Below are 18430 nucleotides of genomic sequence, written 5' to 3'. Positions count from 1 at the left end.
TCATATGTTGAAGGCATGGTGCACAGCTGATGGTGCTGTGGAAAAATGAATAGATTATGATGGCTCTGATGATGAATTTATAACCTTATGGCATTTTTGGAAGCTGGTAGAAACCTTTGGAGGTGGGGCCTTGTTGGATGAAGCAAGTTACCAGACACATAAAGAAGATATATATAGCATGTCCCTGGCCTCTTATTATCTGTCAAATCTGTGTTCTTCCCAGCCACAGGGAGATGGGTAACTCTGTTCTATACCCTTCCTTTATGATGATCTTCCTCACCACAGACACAGAAATAAGAAAGCCAGTCAGCCATAGACTATACCTTCTGAGTCCCTGAGCCAAAATAAATCCTTTTGTTGATGTTGTTTTGCTCTGCAGCCAAGGATCCTCTTGTCCCTTCTTCCCAGGTTAATTCAGTACTTAGGATCTAGCTGGATTTATTCAAAGTAGGCAAGTACTCTAATGAACTATCCCTAAGACAGTTCTCCCTCCTGTACATTCTCTCAGTTACCTGTTGCAATTACAGAGACAGAGTCTTTATTTTAATTTTTACTTTGTATGTGTATTTGTGTGGGTTCACATGTACTTAGTAGATCAGAGAACAACTTTCAGAAAAGGGTTCTCTCCTTCTATCATGAAAATCCCAGGAATGGAACACATGTTGTCATACTTGGGGCAGTAGGCACCTCTACTACCCATTGAAACATCTTGCTAGTCGAGCTAGATTTTTACATCTAAGCCCATCTTCATTATACCATACTGATACAAGATCTTATGTCAGAATATCAAAGATTTAAAATATCATTAGCGGATCTGTTAGTCCAGGAAATATATACTCTTTCTATCCTCCTTTTTAAACGTGGTCTATCCTTCTTTTGCTACTCTAGTTCTAAGCAACACTGTTTTAGAAAGTCTGTGTGTATAACAAAAACTGAACTAAGGGCCTCATGAATACCAGTCAACTGTTCTATGACTAACCTATTTCCCTAGATCATTTTTCTCTCTCCTTTTAAAATTAAAATGAAGTCTCACTATGTTTCCCAAACTGGTCTAGAAGTCATGGATTTAAGAGACCCGACACAGCCTCCCACGAAGCTGGGACTCTCTAAGTCCGCATCACTATGTGAGGCTACAAGAAGCTGGGACTCTCTAAGTCTGCATCACTATGCGAGGCTGAACAGCCTCTTGACACTAACACAACACAGACATTTCCTTTCTCTACAGTCTTGTAATTCTTACACAGTACTCATAATTTTAGCAGTGAACTTTTCTGTATAATTTATTGAGTAAATTACTTCGTCCTTACTCTGTTTCAATGTTAATTACATAAAAGTGAAATTACTATTAAAGGCTATGTTAAAAATAGTATTTTAAGAGTTATAAGAATAATTTTTGTTTCTGACACACATCACTTCATTTCACTACAGTGTGTACCCAGAACATACATCGTTCTTTCCATATTGGCAACTAAAACAGAAATGCAACTCACTGGAACTGAGTTACTAACTGCTCTTCACCTAGACTGTGAGAGTGCAGGCTGAATTATTCAATCAGTGTGATATGAGGTAGTCATGAATCAAAGGGAGTAAACATCTGTTCAACAGAGAGCAAGAAAATAACAATGAATTTATGACTGAAAATGCAAGCTGGCACCGTATGAGGGAAGCAGTAGACAGAAGACTGCAATACTGTTGGAAGGATAGTACAGAGGAAACTCAGGGTCCTAGCATCCCTGTCATTCTGCATCTTGCCCTTTCATCAAAAAAAAAAAAAAAAAAAAAAAAAAAAAAGTCCAGCTATTAGTAAATATATAGTGGTACTATGCTGGCTAGTTTTATGTCAACTTGACACAAACTATAGTCATCTGAAAGGAGGAAACCTCAATGCTTCCATAAAATCAGGCCATTGGCAAACCTGTAGAGCATTTTCTTAATTAGTGATTGATGTGGGAGGTGCCATCCCTGGCCTAGTGCTATAAGAAAAGCAGGCTGAGCAAAGCCAATAGGAGCAAGGTAGTAACCAGCACTCCTCCACGGCCTCTCCATCAGCTCCTGCCTGTAGTCTCCTGACCTGCTTAAGTTATTACCCTCACTGCTTTTTAATGTCAAATTGTTATATGGAAGGTGACTGAAATAAGCCCTTTCCTTCCCAAATTGTTTTTGGTCATGTTTTATAACAGCAATAATAACCCTAATTAAGAGAGGTATTCATAGATATTTACTACTCTAGGTTTATACTCTTAAAAAATAATCTAGTAAACCAGGCGCTGTGGCTCATGTTCATCATACCAACATTCAGGAAACCAAGGCAAGAGGATCCACTGCAGATTCAAGCCTTGGATGCTTTGACAAATTCTAGAAACTATCAAGCTTGCTTTAAAAAATTATTTCACTCTAGTCACAGATGAAAGTTACTACCGAGTGTAACTCCAGTTACAGAGAATTCAATCTTCTGGCCTCCACAAGCACCAGCACATAGACATACATTCAGGCAAGACCCTCATACACATGAGACAGAAAGAAATAAAATCTCAAGAAAAAAATTAAGTTACAGCATAACAAAAATAGACTGGGGTTATTTGCTTAAAATCTGATTCAATAAAAGGTGGAAAGCCATTTGTTCGAGCTTTTCAAAGCTTCCCCTTGAGTCTAATGTTGAGTCCTTTGTAAGAGCTGAGGGAACCACAGGACTCAGGGACTGACGGCAGAAGGCAGGGTGTCTGGTTGAGTCCTAGCTACTGACTCAGACTGGATCAGTGCAAGAAAGAACAGCACAGTACACAAGTCAGGTAAGAATTCTGCCTTCCCCAGTGTTCTGCTACTTTCCTTGTTACTGTAATAAAGATTATTTGCAAAAGCATCTAAAGGGGCAAAATATGTCCCTGTGGTGGTCCTAATAAGAATTGCCCCATTGGCTCATGGATGGATGGATGGATAGATAGATAGATAGATAGATAGATATAGATAGATAGCTTGGTCCCCAGTTGGTGGAACTGTTTGGGAAGGATTCAGATGTGTGGTCTTGTTGGGGTAAGGGTTTTGAGGTTTCAAAAGAAAGCACCATTCCCAGTTAGCTCTCTGCCTCCAGTTTGTATGTGATGTCTGGGGGATGTGAACTGCTCCAGTGCCATACCTGCCTTCCTGCTATCATGCTTCCTACCATGATGGTCATGGTGTCTAGCCTTCTGGAACTGTAAGCCCCCAATAAACTCTTCTATAAGTTGCCCTAGCTATGGTATCTTCACAGCAATAAAAAAATACAAATAAAAATGAAGACAGCCCCCAAAATGAGGTCCAAATATTTGTTCTCAGCTTGGTCTCCAGATGGTGGCACCATTTGGAGAGAATGTGGAAACTTTAGGAGGCAGAACTTAGATGAAGGAAGGAAGTCACTGGGGGCAAGTGCTTGGGAGTGTGACCACTTCCTTCTTTTTCTCTGCTTCCTGGCAAATCACTTCTACTACACAGTCCTGTGCCATTCTGCTCAAGTCCATGGAGCCAAAGGGACATAAACAGAATCCTCTGAAACTGTGACCTTAATGTTTCCATCTCTAAAAATAAAAGGTATTTATTTGTTCTCAAAACTGATTTCCTGTTAGCAGCCTAGCCATCATTATAGTCATCCAGAACCCTCCAGACATCACACTGATCTTTCCCAGTTCTCATAGTCCTACATTTTAAAAGACACCATTTTTCAAAGCCTGGCTTAAACACTAGCTCCTCAAATAATAACTACTTACAACATATTTCCCACTACTTCCCTAGGAAAAAAAAAAACTTCCTATTCTGAATTTTCAAAAAAAAAACCCTAAGCACTTTTCACCTTTAACTTTAACAAGTTTTTGTTGATGCTTCTTAGACTTCAGAGTTCTCTGTGAGTAAACTTTAACTGTGGCTATTCTCTTTTAAACCACTGACTCCAAGTTAATCTCATCTTCCTCCCTACAGAGCCTACCAGGTGGAGCTTAACAAATGCCACATCTATGCAGATTTAACAAAGTCTAGAGACAGCAGTTTCTCCTGTTGTTTGGCAAGACTGTAAGTCATGATTTCTCTAATCATCTTCAGCAAATCAGTTTGGTTGTAACTAAAGCCTGTCTCAGCATGATTCATTAGCTCTACTCTTGACACAGTTAGTCACTAGTGAATTGCTAATCTCTGTTCTTTGTGAAAAGAAAATTTCCCAAGAACAACCTACCTATATAATCCAAGCTACTCAGGAGGTAACCTGGAAGGAACATTTGAGTTCAAGACAAGCATGGGCAAAAGTCACACACGAAAACATCCACAAAAATAAAATTAACAGACACAGCTCATGGCTCAGTGAAAGAAAAAGGTAGAGATAAGGAAGGATGGTATAGAAGAGATAACGTCCCAAACATCAACAGATGAACTAGCAATGGCCTGCAACTTTTGAATGAATGAATGAATGAATGAAGATATATTTCAAACCTGGAGAGTTTCTTTGCTCCCATTTTACCAGCCTATGTTAAGGAAGCACTTTCTGGAACAGTGCTCTCCAAGAGAACTTTCTTTCTGGCACAATGTTCTACTGATCTGCTTATTTCAAGAAGCCAGTAGCCACATTGCTGCTGTGTACTTGGAATGAGACTAATGAGGCTGGGAACTAAGTGTTTAATAGCATTCAATTTTAAATTCAAGTGGCCATATTGGCTAGAGGTTATAGTACTGACCAGTGAATGGCCAGTGTAAGGAATGTCTTCACCTTATTCAATTGCCCCAAGAATTATTTTCCTGATCTAATTCTACTAAATTAGGAAAAGTCTACAATCAACTATATAGCAAACCATTTATGGTTTTTTGTTTTTTAAATTTCACTTTGTGGGGTCTGGAGCAATGACTCAATGATTAAGAGCATTGGCCAGTCTTACAGAGAATCCAGATTCAATTCTAGCACCCACATGATGGCTCACAAATACCCGTAACTCCAGTTGCAGGAGATCCAATGTCCTCTTCCTACCTGTAAACAGACACATGCAGGCAAAATACTATAGACATAAAACAAAAAAAATTCTCTCAAAGGGAGGTGGCGCACACACTTAATCCCAGCACTAGGAAGGCAGAGGCAGGTGTATCTCTGAGTTCGAAGCCAGCCTGATCTACAGAGAAAGTTCCAGAGTGACCAGGACAACAAAGAAAAACCCTGTCTCAAAAACAAAACAAAACAAAACAAACAAAAACGCCTTCCCGCTATGACATCTACCATAGCAAGACAATGTCAAGGGTGCAGCAGTGGGTGCAACAGAGGCATGGATACCTTGGCAGGACTCAATAAGAGGGAAACCATGCCTGCTACTGGAACCTTGCTAACTTCCCAGTGCTAGTGACAGCATGGCTATCGCAGGAGAATCAATAACCACTAATTTACTAATCCTGCATAATCCCTAAGAAATCTATGAACATCTGTCCTTATACTCACAAATAAGTGTAGTTTTCACCCCTCATCAAGGAAACTTCTCTTTGTAATAAATGGAGACCACTAAAGAAAAATCAAAAACAATAAAACTGCCGGGTTGTGAAGCCCAGTTCTAATGGATACATCTACAAACCACTCCTGCATCTAAGGCTCAGGGGACATTCTACAGGGGAGAGCAGAAAGACTGTAAGAGCCAGAGCACGAGGAAGTTTGATGAGAGATTGTGTCCCTAGTAGTTATCAGAAGTTACACCCATAAAGTCTCACAGATAAGACTGCTCAAACATGAGCTGAACAAGGATGACATCAATGGACATGCCACAGTGAACTGGGAAAAGCCCACAAGGCCTCAACCCGACACAAAAAAAAACTACAGGCAACTGAGGAGAGTTGGGAGAGGAGAGGTGGTCTTCTCCAGAGAAAAGCACACCAACTGGCTATCCAGTGCCCAATAGTCAGCCCAGAAAATATACACACAAGTAACACTGTACCAACTGAACAGGTCATACTTAGGAATATATATCTGTGTGTGTATAAGTACGTACACACACACATGCATGCAATAATAATTAGTGAAAAAATAGGTCATGTATTTGAAGGAGAGTAGAGAGGAGTATAAGAAGAGTGAGGAGGGAGGAAAGGGGAGAAATATTGTAATCAGCTTATAATCTCAAAAAAATTTTTTTGATGTGCTGGGAATAGACTGGAGGTAAGCACTCTATATCTCCACCTCAAAAATTACACTTTATTGGAACTGGAGAGATGGCTCATTGGTTAAGAGCACTGACTGTTCTTCCAGAAGTCCTGAGTTCAATTGCCAGCAGCCACACAATGGCTTATAACTATCTGTAATGGGATCTGATGTCCACTTCTGTCAGGCAGGCACACATACAAATAGAGCACTCATATACACAAATTAAATAAAAATCTTTCAAAAATTGGGCTTTATTAAGACTTAAATATGCTAGAAAAAAAAGTAGCTGTGGTGATTTGAATTAAGAATGGCTCTATAGGGACTGGAGAGATGACTCAGAGGTTAAAAGCATTAGTTGCTCTTCCAGAGGACCCAGGTTCCAATCCTAGCACATGCATGGCATTTCACATTTCATATGTGGTTTCATTTACAGGGCATCTGACATCCTTAAACAGACATACATAGAGACAGAACACCAATGTAAAGAAAAAAATTTTTTTAAACTATAAAAAACATCATTTAAAAAAATCATTAAAAAAAATAAAAAGAGGATGGTCCTGTAGGCACATATATTTGAATGCTTGGTTACCAGGGAGTGGAATCAGTAACCTCAAAAGGATTAGGAAGTGTGGCCTTACTGGAGGAAGTGTATCACTGGGGGTGACACACATGCTCTTGCTTGTGCACTCTCTCCCCTTCCCGCTCCTTCCCGCTCCTTTCCTTTCCCCAGTCCCCACCTGTGGATCAGCATGCAGTGTTCTCAGCTCCTGGTCCTACACTTGCTTGCATGCCACCATGTTCTCCCCATGATGGTAACCAACTGAGCCTCTGAACCTATGAGCAATTTCAACCCACAACCATTAAATGCTTTGGTCATGCTGACTCTTCACAGCAATAGAACAGCAACTAAGACAGTAATTTAAGGAAGCCAGGTATAGTTTGTATATCCACAAGGCTGGAAGATCATGACTTCAAGTTGGGTCACAAAGAGAGACAATATCCCAAAACCAAGTACCTGTTTTCAGAGTAATAAAGTTGAATCTACCAGTTTACATGATGTTTTGGTTTGCTTTCTATTGCTGCAATGAAACGACCAAAAGCAACTTGGGAAGCAATGCATTTATTTGGCTTCCACACTCCTCCCCCATCCATGTTTAATGAGGGAAGTCAAAGCAGGTACCCAGAGGGAGGAACTGAGACCGAGGCCATGGAGCTACTTACGGGCTTACCCCAGGGTTTTTTCAGCCTGCTTTCTAATACAAACCATGACTGTCTGTCCAGAGGTGGCACCACTCACAGTGGTCTGGCCCCTCCCAAATCAATCAAGAAAATCAAATCAAATCAAGAAAATGAACAACTGACTTGTCTACAAGTCAATATGATGCAGGCAATCCCTCAATTGAGATTCTAAGGACAGGAGAGGTGGGGCTGGAGAGATGGATCAGTGATTAAGAACACTGGCTGCAGCCGGGCGTGGGGAGGCAGAGGCTGGCGGATTTCTGAGTTCGAGGCCAGCCTGGTCTACAAAGTGAGTTCCAGGACAACCAGGGCTATACAGAGAAACCCTATCTCGGGGGAAAACAAAACAAAACACTGGTTGCTCTTCCAGAGGACCAATGTTCAATTCTCAACAACCACAGGGTGGCTCACAACCATTTGTTAAGTCCAGCTCAGAGGATCTGACATCCTCGTCTGGCTTCCTCAGGCATCAGGCATATATATATATATATATATATATATATATATATATATATATATATATATATATATATATATACATACATACATATATATATGTGGTGTACATATACATACATGTAAGATAAACATAAATATAAATTCTTTGAAAGAATATTTGAAAGAATCAGAGAGGTAAAAGCTGAGTTTGTGTTTAAGGCTTTCGTTAAGGGGGACGATACCATGGCTGCTGAGCACTGAAGTGGCACTATTGTGACAATCTGTGGAGTCAATTCCCACCTTCTCTGTGACCAATGCAGGTGTCAGGCTTGGTAGCAAGCCTGTAGCCACTGAGCTGGTGACCTGGCCATGATTTTCATTCTTTTTGAGACAAAGTTTCATGTATCCCTGGCTGGCCTTGAACCTGTCATGTAGCTGAGGAAGTCCTTGAACTGTTGCTTCTACAGTTTTTATCTCCCAAGTGTGGGAGCCACCACATCTGACACAGATCAGGTTTGCTTTAAAGAGAATGTGAAAAGCTGAAAAGAGGCTGTGGGCGAGTAAACTGAAGGAGAAAAGTGAAAACAGGAAGGCCACAGGGAAACTTATAATGGCTCAGTGGAGCATGAAGAAAACACAGATTAGGTTGTACAAAATAGTGTACAAAATGGAAAGAGAAATCCCTTTTAGAGGCTGGGATGGTAGCACACCCCTTTTGTTAAATCCCAAATTCGGGAGACGTCGGAAGGCAGTGTCTCTGTGACTTCCAAACCAGTCCCATTTACCCAGCAAGTTCCAGGTCCACTAGGGCTAAAAGCTAGACTGTGTGTCAAAAAAAATTTAAAAGGAAGGAAAACAGTCTTTTAGAGTAGACTTAAGTGCCTGTATTCAGTCATGTGAGCAGGCATAGGAAAAAGGAAGCTTCCTATCCAAGGCAGACAACTTCCGGAATGCATGGTGTCTCAGGTCCTGCTTGCCATTCCTCAGCACTAATTCCCAAACCTGAACCAAACAGCCAATTACCAGGAACGTTTCCAGAGTATGCTGACAAATAATCTTCAAATTTAATTCCACAAAAATTTGCTATTTTTGTTTATGACTATCTCTGAACAGCAGCTGGCTCTGACAAGCAGCAGCAGAACCAAACCAAACAAAAACACATGCCAACATAAGAAACAAAATATCTTTAGTAATTTTGTTTTTCTTGCCATTCCTCAAATTTTCCTAGTTGAGTTCTGCAACATCATTTTCAACAGTCTTCACTGGGACTTAGGAATCTGGAGTGTAGCTAGGGTAGACTGAGGTCAGAGACTATCATCTCCCGATCACCTCATCCCTCCATCCGATTAATCCTGGAAAAATGTTTGGTTTGTCCTTAAGGTGTATTGTCCTCTGGCTAGATAGATGTTTCTAATCACCTCAAGGCAACCAAAAGTAAACACGCAGTGTACTAACCTTGGCCTGTATGAATTCCCCACAACTGGAACCTGAGCACAAACACAATTAAGTTCTCAATACAACTACGGACTGAGAAACTCCCTCCTCCACGACCTGAAACTTGGTCATGCATTTCCCCAACACGCAGATTCCTTCTTAAAGGCTCTACACTGCTCACGATCTCACATCGTGCCTTCCTGAACCTTCCTCCCAAACCTCGCTGCTGAGCAACAGGTACACAACATTCCGTGGTGTGCAAAATCATCTAGTTCATTTTTTGAACAGGGTTTCATGCACTCCAGGTAGGCTGTGAATGACCCTAAATTCCAGATCCTTCCAAGTGCTGAATGAAGGAACTACAAGCAGGCAGGCATACATCACCACACCCAGCACTTTCAGTCACTTCGCTTTCTCCTCCTCTGTTGGACAATGTTCACCACCTCCAAGGTGTTTAACAGATAGAAAAAGTAAAAATGAAAACAGAATCCAGTCCCAGCCATGAATCTGGCCTCAGTTCACTTAACTATAAAGGGCAAATAACACACCTGGCAGGCCTACTTCGTGTCACTCTTAAACCTAATTCAAATCTGAGAAGACTACACAAACTGTCACACTACCCAAATCTCAGATCAAGAAATGATGAGTTTAATCAACACTTACCAAAAAATACAAACAAAAGACAAAAACAAAATAGGCCAGGTCTAGATCAAGTAAATCTTCAGCCACTCAACAAAGTCCAACAAGAAGTATTTTTCTCCAACAATGGGGTACACAGGAGAAGCACACCGGCCAGGTCTAATATTGTCTGATCACTACTAGGTAACTCACTATCTCAGGGCTTTCACCCCAACTCATACAGTAAAGCTATGGCAAGCAAAGATCCTAACATTATTCCTTAAGGGAGGCTGCACCTGAGAAACCGGATGCCTTTACCTGCAATGTCGTAAAGTACTAAAAAAGAGACGAAGGACTAAAGCAGGAGGTAAAGGAACCGAAGCCTGGCTTTAGCACACCTCTTTCAAGCAGTGTGACCTTGGTCAACTTCCTTACTGAGGAAACATCTCCTTTTGCCCCTTTGTAAACCTCAGAGAATCTGAGCGTGCCCACATTTGCTAGGGCTGCCAAAAAGCTTAAAGACTATTACAGCGCACGCCCAAGAAGCCCGTCGTCCAGCTGCAGTCCCGGCTCTTCCAAGGAAGAGTCCCAAGCTCTTCCGCAGGCAAGAGATGCACCCTTCCGGATGCAGGACCTGCCATGACAGCAGTTTCGATTTCCTAAGGAGAGGGGCACTTCCCTCCCCGTTCCAGCATGGCTGGCACAAGAAGCTCCTCTACAGCTTTCTCGAGTCCCGCGGGTGCATTCGCTCCCAGGACCCGACCCCTTTCTCGTTCTGAGACTACCGGGATCGGGGTTGGGGGCGGGGGGTGACGAGTGAAGACAGACTGCAGGAGGGGCGTTGCCATAGGAACGGCGCTGAGAACCCCGGCCCGGGGAGCCCCGAAACGCTACATAGGAAGGCTCGCGAGACACGTGATGCACCGTACGACCACAGCCGGACAACCCTTCCAGGGGCTTCTGTGCCCGGCCAGTGGTACCCCTATTGCTTCGCGTCTTCCCGTGCCACCCCACAAAAAACCTACCTTCCGCCATGTCGGGCCCGGCCCTGCCTACAGCCTCGCGATAAATGCCGGCGCAAGGGAATCATCAAGTCTCGCGAGAATGGATGGAGGCGTGGCAAAGGGAGGAGCCAGAGCAGACAAGGGGTGAATGAAAGTGGAGCGGGAAGTTGCTCTAGGCGGGAGGTCCGAGTCCCACTTCGTTTTGGAAGGTTTGACAAGCGCGGACTGGGCTATCTCGTACTCCAGGCGATCGTCAGGGTAGAGCAAACATGGACTATTCTGAGGCAGGGACTGCGGATCTTTAAGTTACTTTGTAACCACGTGGGACGCTGTCCTAATACTTAAATGATAGCATTTCTCCAGGGCTTTGGGAATTTTTATGGCTAAAACCAGACAACTTGGGTTATCAAACAGGCAAACACACTGGTTACAAATATAGGGGTCGCAAAAACTGCAAATCTCTATACAATTTTATGTAAGCAAAATTGTGAGATCCCTGAGGTCAAAGTGGCAAAGCCAAATAACACTAGGAGCTAATAACGGTTGACAAGGCCATGGAGAAGGAATTCAGATTGTAAACCAGGAGCTTAAACCTTTTGTGAATGTGAGAATGATTAGATGATTTTTATAATAGCAAAATAGAGGGCTGACAATCCTAGATAGTATGCCTTTTTTGGCTGTGGAGTAGGTAGAGTGGGGAATTGAGACAGGGTTTCTCTACATAATCCTGGCTGTTCTGGAACTTACTATGTAGACCAGGCTGGCCTGACACTGATAAGAGACCCTAGTGCCTCTGCCTGGAGTGCTGCGATTAAAGGCAAGTGCCACCACACTTGACATAAATACTTTTTCTTGGCCCGGGTAACGAATATGTACTTAGCACACCTGAAGCCTCCAGGTCAACAAAGGAGAATAGAAATAATGCATCAACAGTTAAGTAGTGACTTAGAGAACAGTTAAGATTTTAGGAAGATCTGCCACAGTTAAAGAAAGCATTAGAGGGCAATGAAATGGAATAATGAAGGGATTGAGTTCAGATTATAAAAATGTAAGGGCAATGGTTAAAATTTTGAAAAGGGGACGACCCTGGCTGAAAAACACTTAGAAAATGGAAGAGAAGGACACTTAAATACATTAAGGATAATTATGTACTAAAAACTGATGTTCCGATTGTAGCAGACTACAGTAGTGAAGGAAATAACAGGGCAGTGTTAAAGTAGTGGCCCTGGATAAGCGACATGTGATTAAAGAAACAATATTTGTTAGTTTCAATAGAAGTGCCTGAGCTCAAAGCTTCACTGCCTTGCTGAGGATGGTTCATAGGTGTGTCAAATGAGTTTTTGAGATCTTCAGGTGGCTAGATAAACCAGCTTTGAGCATAAACAGACTCTTCTATCCCCTAAAAATACTCAAGCTCCTAACATTAAAACAACTTAACTGGTTGGAAAGTGCTGTCATATCTGACATCTGTTTGCAGCATGTTTTCTCTTTGCCTTGCTTTGCAAGCCCAGCAAACTTAATCTGAGCCAGGTTTTTTGTTTGTTTTTGTTTTCACTTTTTTGGACAAGTCTCATGGAGTACAGACTGGTCTAGAATTACTGGTCCTCCTGCTTTTCCAAATGCTAGGGTCAGAGGTATCCATGGATGGAGGCGTGGCAAAGGGAGGAGCCAGAGCAGACAAGGGGTGAATGAAAGTGGAGCGGGAAGTTGCTCTAGGCGGGAGATCCGAGTCCCACTTCGTTTTGGAAGGTTTGACAAGGCTCCAACTTGTTTCTAGTTGAGATACTCTTGCCCTGGATTATCCTAAAAATTTGGCCAGATCCTTTATGATGCACAGATACCAAAATCTACTATCAAGAAACTTGCTTAATAAAAACATGGTTTCTAGTATTGTGAAGAATGAGATTTTGTGAGCATTCAAGTACTGTATTTCTTTTATAGGTTATGTGTGAAAGTGTAGCATGTTTGTGGAGGCCAGAGGTCAAGGTACCTTGCTCATTTGTAGTTCACTCATTTTTCTGAGAGCGTCTGTAGCCTCAGCTGTCCTGGAATTCCTGCTGTGGACCAGGCTGGCCTCAAACACAAGAGATTCACTCGCCTCTGCCTCTGGAGTGCTAGGATTAAAGGTGGTACACCCCAACACACCCAGCTCACTGTATTTTTTTGATAGTTTTTCACTAAAACTGGAGCTCAAATATATGGATTGACAGACCAAGAAATGCCTTCTGAATCTGCCTCTCCAGCACTGGAATTTAGATAAGCATTGCTGCGCTGGATGGAGATCTGAACTCAGGTCCTCATGCTTACATGGTAAAAACTTTACCAAGCGGAGCCATCTCCCCAGCCCTTCGTGTGTTTGTGGTGCTAGCTGGGGCTTTAAATACTTGGCAAGCCCTTTGACACTGGGATAACACCCTCACTCAGCCTCTCGATTAGATTCTGCTGCAGGAAGTCATTCTTCTTGTCTAGAACTTTCTGTGCATGTGTCTGGCTATTGAAAGCTGTTTAATTTACTTCCCTTATGTGAACAGGATTCAAGTCTGTGATCGTGTCACTAATGGTCAGTGTATAGGTACCAACTCAGCAAGTCCAATCCTATCTTGACAGCTGGACTGCACACCTGTAACCAAACAACCAGAAATACCACACCCATAAAGTAATTTTCTCTGCAAACTAAACTCTGGCAAGTTCTGCAGGCTTCCAGAAAAATGAAGTTTAAATTGAATGAGGTAGTTCCTCCTTTATCTTCCTGAGGACTAAGGAGAAAAGTTCCTTGGGAGCCGAGTGCCTAGCAGAAAGAACATACTACTAAAGTCAACAATCTATTCATTTGCATTTGAAGCAGCAAAACTACTTGTTATTTACCTCATGATTTGTACACAGAGTACAGGAGCAACATCCAGGTCCTTCTATAGCAATTTTATTCCAAATATATTTATCAGAGTTAAAGTTTCTTGTTTCTAATTTAGCTCTAAGATATCTGGCTGCATAGTCTTCCAGTTTATAAGGAAGAGGCCAAACAGCTACTAGAAACTTATAGATGTGCATAATCATCAATATATTAAGTTAGTTATCAGTTTCTACCACTAAATGCATATGAACTATCTGAGAACTCAAGACAAGTAGATACTATTATCTTTAAGAGAAAGTGTTAGTCAAATCACACTTGGCAGGGATGCCAATTTGTTTAGAGGGGAGGTGGTTTCATCCAGTTCCCATCTGAGTCTAGGTTCCTCATGAATTAGCTGATCTCTAAGGCAGAACCAGACTAGTTTAAGCAAGACAGATCCCCAATATTGTTCTGCCAAATGTTCATTTCAAACCTCTAAGTCACCATGAACAGAAACTCTGATAAAACAATAAAATGATGTTTGACTATGCACTGGAAATTTAAAGAGCATCTTATCAGACTGGAAGTCAAGTTAACTCTTGCTTTCAAATTCCTTCTTTAAATAAAGCTTATGGATCCATCAAAGTTTCTGAGTGTGTATCATTTGGTATTATATGCTGTTTCTATACAAAGCATCCCACAACTTGCTTGAGACCTGAAACCTAAAACCAAAATAGCTCATAATACAGCCTCTAAGTCATCATTTATTGATTTATAGAGCACCCATCACATGATTAAGGTGCTTTACAATACAGTAAACATCACAGAAAAAAAAAAGCTCACATAGTTAAATACAGTCAACAAATTACAGAACTAAAAAAAAAAAAAACTGGAATGAAGCAACATTATGTCAAACTTCAAAAATGTTGAGAAGTGGCAGTACAAAAAAGGGCAATTCCACCAACTAGAGACCAGACAATGATACATAGGCACCAAGACCCAAAGGGGGCAGGTTTGTAGAGAATGAATGAGCTCATATAAAATTTCACAATTGGGACCAAAGGCCATTAGACAGTATGACACCCAGGTATCACAGAATAGAAAAATCAAATGTTCAAGCATTACCTTCTAATGACAAGAAAATCAATTCCATGTGAATTTTAAACTCTGAGGTCATAAAGCCATCAATATTATCCCATTACAAAAACAGACTAAAATTTGCAATCCTCTACAAGAACTTTGAGCAAATTAGTTAACAGCCAACAATTCTATAATCTAAAAAATTCTGTGGGAGTAGCTGATGGGTGGACATAGGTGGCAGGATTTTGGGGTAGTGATGGGACCTTTTCTATAACATAATTGCCTAACACTAATGATGATGTATTACTGGGAGAAATGCCTCCTGGTTTAGTGCCACCTGAGTATGAGTTTATGTCAAATGTAGAGGCATTGTCAGATGAACACTAGGAAAGGCACAGATGACACCTCTGACAGAAAAGCAAGCCCTAATATTTAGGCTCGTTTCATGTGTAGCAAATGGTCAGGGCACCATGAGGGAAACGAAGGGAAAGAGCTTCAGGAGAAAGGCAACCACTCCTACCTTCCCAGTAGTCCTTGATCTAGCCCAAAGAAACACAAGGTTATCCAAAGGTAAATAAGTATATTACAGTGCCACTTATAAGTTCAGAAATAGTTGTCCCTGAGTTACTAGGTAATTTACTACTTGTTGAGCGGTCAAACCCTGGATTTTAATTCAACAGACTGCTTGAATCACAACAATAGATCAAAAATCCAACTCCACATTTGTGGAAGCAACCACTGTGGGAACAATTTCTGACGGTCCCTTATAGGAGGACAGTAGCACTGTAGAATAACTCTTCTAGTCTGGGGTGGAAAACAGCTATCTAAAAGCTCTTCAAGATTATTGGGCTCCAACAAAACTGAGGTGTTCACAGTTGCTCCATAGTTACGGGTTTTCAGGTTTATAGGATTTTACAATGCTTCCAAGAAAACTTTAAAATGTTGCTGTGTCATAGCCACATCTTGATCCATTTCCCCTCTGCTTTAAAAAGACATAAGTTGAAAGGTATGACACGGACAGGAATCCTTTCATTCCCTCTTCTGCCAAAAGATTTATCCAAACCCCAAGGGCAGAGCCACACCTATTCTCGCACTCAAACAGCATCAAGTGACAAGTACTGTTTTATGCTCTCTAGCTCTTGTATACCAAACACAACTTCCCATCTCAGCTAAAACCAGACAGGAGTTTAGGCCAGCCTGTCTTCAACATTTAATGTACTAATTTTACCCATCACCGAAGTTGTTTTATAAAACTGCTTAGGAAACATATTTACACTCAAACAAAAATCACATCTAAGTGCACTATGTCAGTGACAGAGTCTGAATGTCAGCTAGCAAAGGACTCTCCTCTGGAACACCTTCAGATTTAAAGACTGTAGACAGAACCCGAGAGTACACTGCCATGGCCATGAGATTTTCAAGTATTAAGTTTGTTTGCATAAGGAATCAACCTGAGATTTTTCTAAACTGCACTTCTCTGGTATTCAGTACTATAACCTTCATTTAATACAATAAAAGCCAACAACTTGACAATTATTGGAAAAAAATTATATTTTGGAAGAACTCACTACATAAGGTGACAAAATTCCAAAATCAAATTACATGAAAATATACATCGCAATTTCTTTGTACAATAGGTGAGGAAAATCTGCTGTAAGAAGAAACAAATATGGACTAAGGAGAAGGGTAATAGGACAAATAGCATTTTTAATAGCAATCCCAGATGTAGAAAGCCTGTAGCTGCGCATGCTATATTCATCCAACCTTAATATTAGACAACTTAAGGGCAAAAACCAAATCTGGATTTTTGTATTGTTTGGAATAAATTTCACTAAGATGAACTTAGAACAGCCTTTACATTTTATTTTTAAAGTTCTCAGGAGATAATGACTAGGATCAAGAGCTCTCAACAGCCAGAAAATGTTATTGCTACATCCAATCCAAGAGATGGGTGAATCATAGTACAAAAAGGACAAAGCACCTAGTGATGACCCCTCCTCTGAAGTCATCGTGAAAAACTCAAGTAATTTACTAGTATTTCAGTATTTTAACTAAATGATTTGAGAACTTTCTGGCAGATATCAGAGATAAAAGGAAAGGGGGGTGTGACAAAACAAAGAAAATATAAAAGATTAGTAAATGGAAAGAATGTAATGAAAGACTCAATGGTTTAAAGGAAATTATATGGAAACTTTTCATCCTTATTGGTTTTCACCTGACATGCTTTAAGGAATCTTTTTGAACTGATAAAAAACAATGAATGGGAAAAGAAAACCCGCTAAAGTCTTTTAGAATTTACACGATTCTTATTCTACTACAAGAAAGCATTATTTGGTACAAGGTGTGTTTGTGGATGTACATGAACAGTATATATATTATCCGGATCATGTTGTGCTATGTACATGTCTTTACAATTCTTCCTGAAAGTTAAAACAGTTCATTAGAATTCAAAATGCGTAATCATCTTTAGTTGGCACTTGTTAGGCTCTTGTCAGCATTAATGACTGGCATGTTTTATTGCAGCCCAGTTCCAGCCAGAGCTTGCCAACTTATTACAACAGAAGTCCAGCAATAGGTGGGTAGAGTGCAGGAAAAACAGTGCCATGTTTCTCAATTGGAGACCTACAACAAAACAAACAACATTATGTAATAAAGTTATAAACAACAAATACATTTCTGAATAAAACTATTATTTATATTAATAATAAAAAAAAATTTTAAGAAACACATGTTTAAAAACAACAACAACAACAAAAACCCTACTATCTTATGAAATGCTTACTGTGTGCTAAGTAGTGTTAAGTGTTTTACAAATTGTACAAATTGAGATAAATGAAAACATCACATGAAGTCCCCACTGCAGAGAATTAGGATATGATTACACAGCTAACAATGATTTCCTAGTAAACAAACAAAAACAAAAAACAAAACCCCAAAACATAAGGTTCAAGGATTTTTAAAATCCCATTTATGAGTGGACCCTCTGGTAGTCAGGCTTAGGAGCAAGTTCCTTATCCAATCATGGTTATCAGCTTCTTCACCTTATTTTTTTCATACAGTGTCTCTGACTGAACCTGGAGTTCATTGATTTCACTAGGCAGGCTGGCCAATAACCTCCAGGATGATCTGCTTTTGGTCATCTCCTCAGTACCAGAATAAAAGGTGAGTGAGTGCTGCCACGTTTTGGATGCTAGGTGTTCATGTTTGAACACAGCAAGCACTCTATTAATTCAGCTATCTCATCTCCCCAGTTCTCATTCTTATTTCTTAATCTACAATCTGGAGATGTTATATTCTAAAATCATAAGTATCCTGCTTACTTTATTACTAAAACTAAAATGTTCATTTTCTATGGGTTTATACAACATTTTGAAAGGAACAACAACAAAAAAGCAGATCAATTTCTTCAATAGAAAAAGAAATAGAAAAAGCTTTGTTCTTAAACACAATAATATAGGTAGCTTCTCACTCACAGGAATTGTTCCAGTAAGTTCTATCATTCAAATAAAACAAACTGAGGAATAGCTACTATCCATTTCTCCCTCTCTTCCTCCCCCCTCCTGCCCAATCCCACCTCCCCTGCTGCCCTCTCATTTTTTTGAGAAAGGGTCTCTCTGTATAGCCCTGGCTGTCCTGCAACTAACTTTGTAGACCAGG

General features: G+C 40.6%; 2 protein-coding genes across 2 annotated transcripts in view; both read right to left on the bottom strand.

Annotated features, from left to right (window-relative positions):
• The window catches only part of Ankfy1 (ankyrin repeat and FYVE domain containing 1), an 82145-nt gene extending 71228 nt beyond the window's left edge, over window positions 1–10917 (bottom strand). Inside the window, exon 1 of the mRNA NM_009671.5 lies at window positions 10885–10917. Coding sequence (NP_033801.4) covers window positions 10885–10894 — 10 coding nt within the window. The 5' untranslated portion in view covers window positions 10895–10917. The remainder of the gene's footprint in view (window positions 1–10884) is intronic.
• Window positions 10918–14437: 3520 nt separating this feature from the next.
• The window catches only part of Ube2g1 (ubiquitin-conjugating enzyme E2G 1), a 79221-nt gene continuing 75228 nt past the window's right edge, over window positions 14438–18430 (bottom strand). Inside the window, exon 6 of the mRNA NM_025985.4 lies at window positions 14438–17395. The gene's annotated coding sequence lies outside the window, so the exon portion shown is untranslated. The remainder of the gene's footprint in view (window positions 17396–18430) is intronic.

This window comes from Mus musculus, chromosome 11, assembly GCF_000001635.26.
Source record: "Mus musculus strain C57BL/6J chromosome 11, GRCm38.p6 C57BL/6J".
Classification (NCBI taxonomy): Eukaryota; Metazoa; Chordata; class Mammalia; order Rodentia; family Muridae; genus Mus; species Mus musculus.
This window is presented reverse-complemented; position numbering and strand designations above follow the sequence as displayed.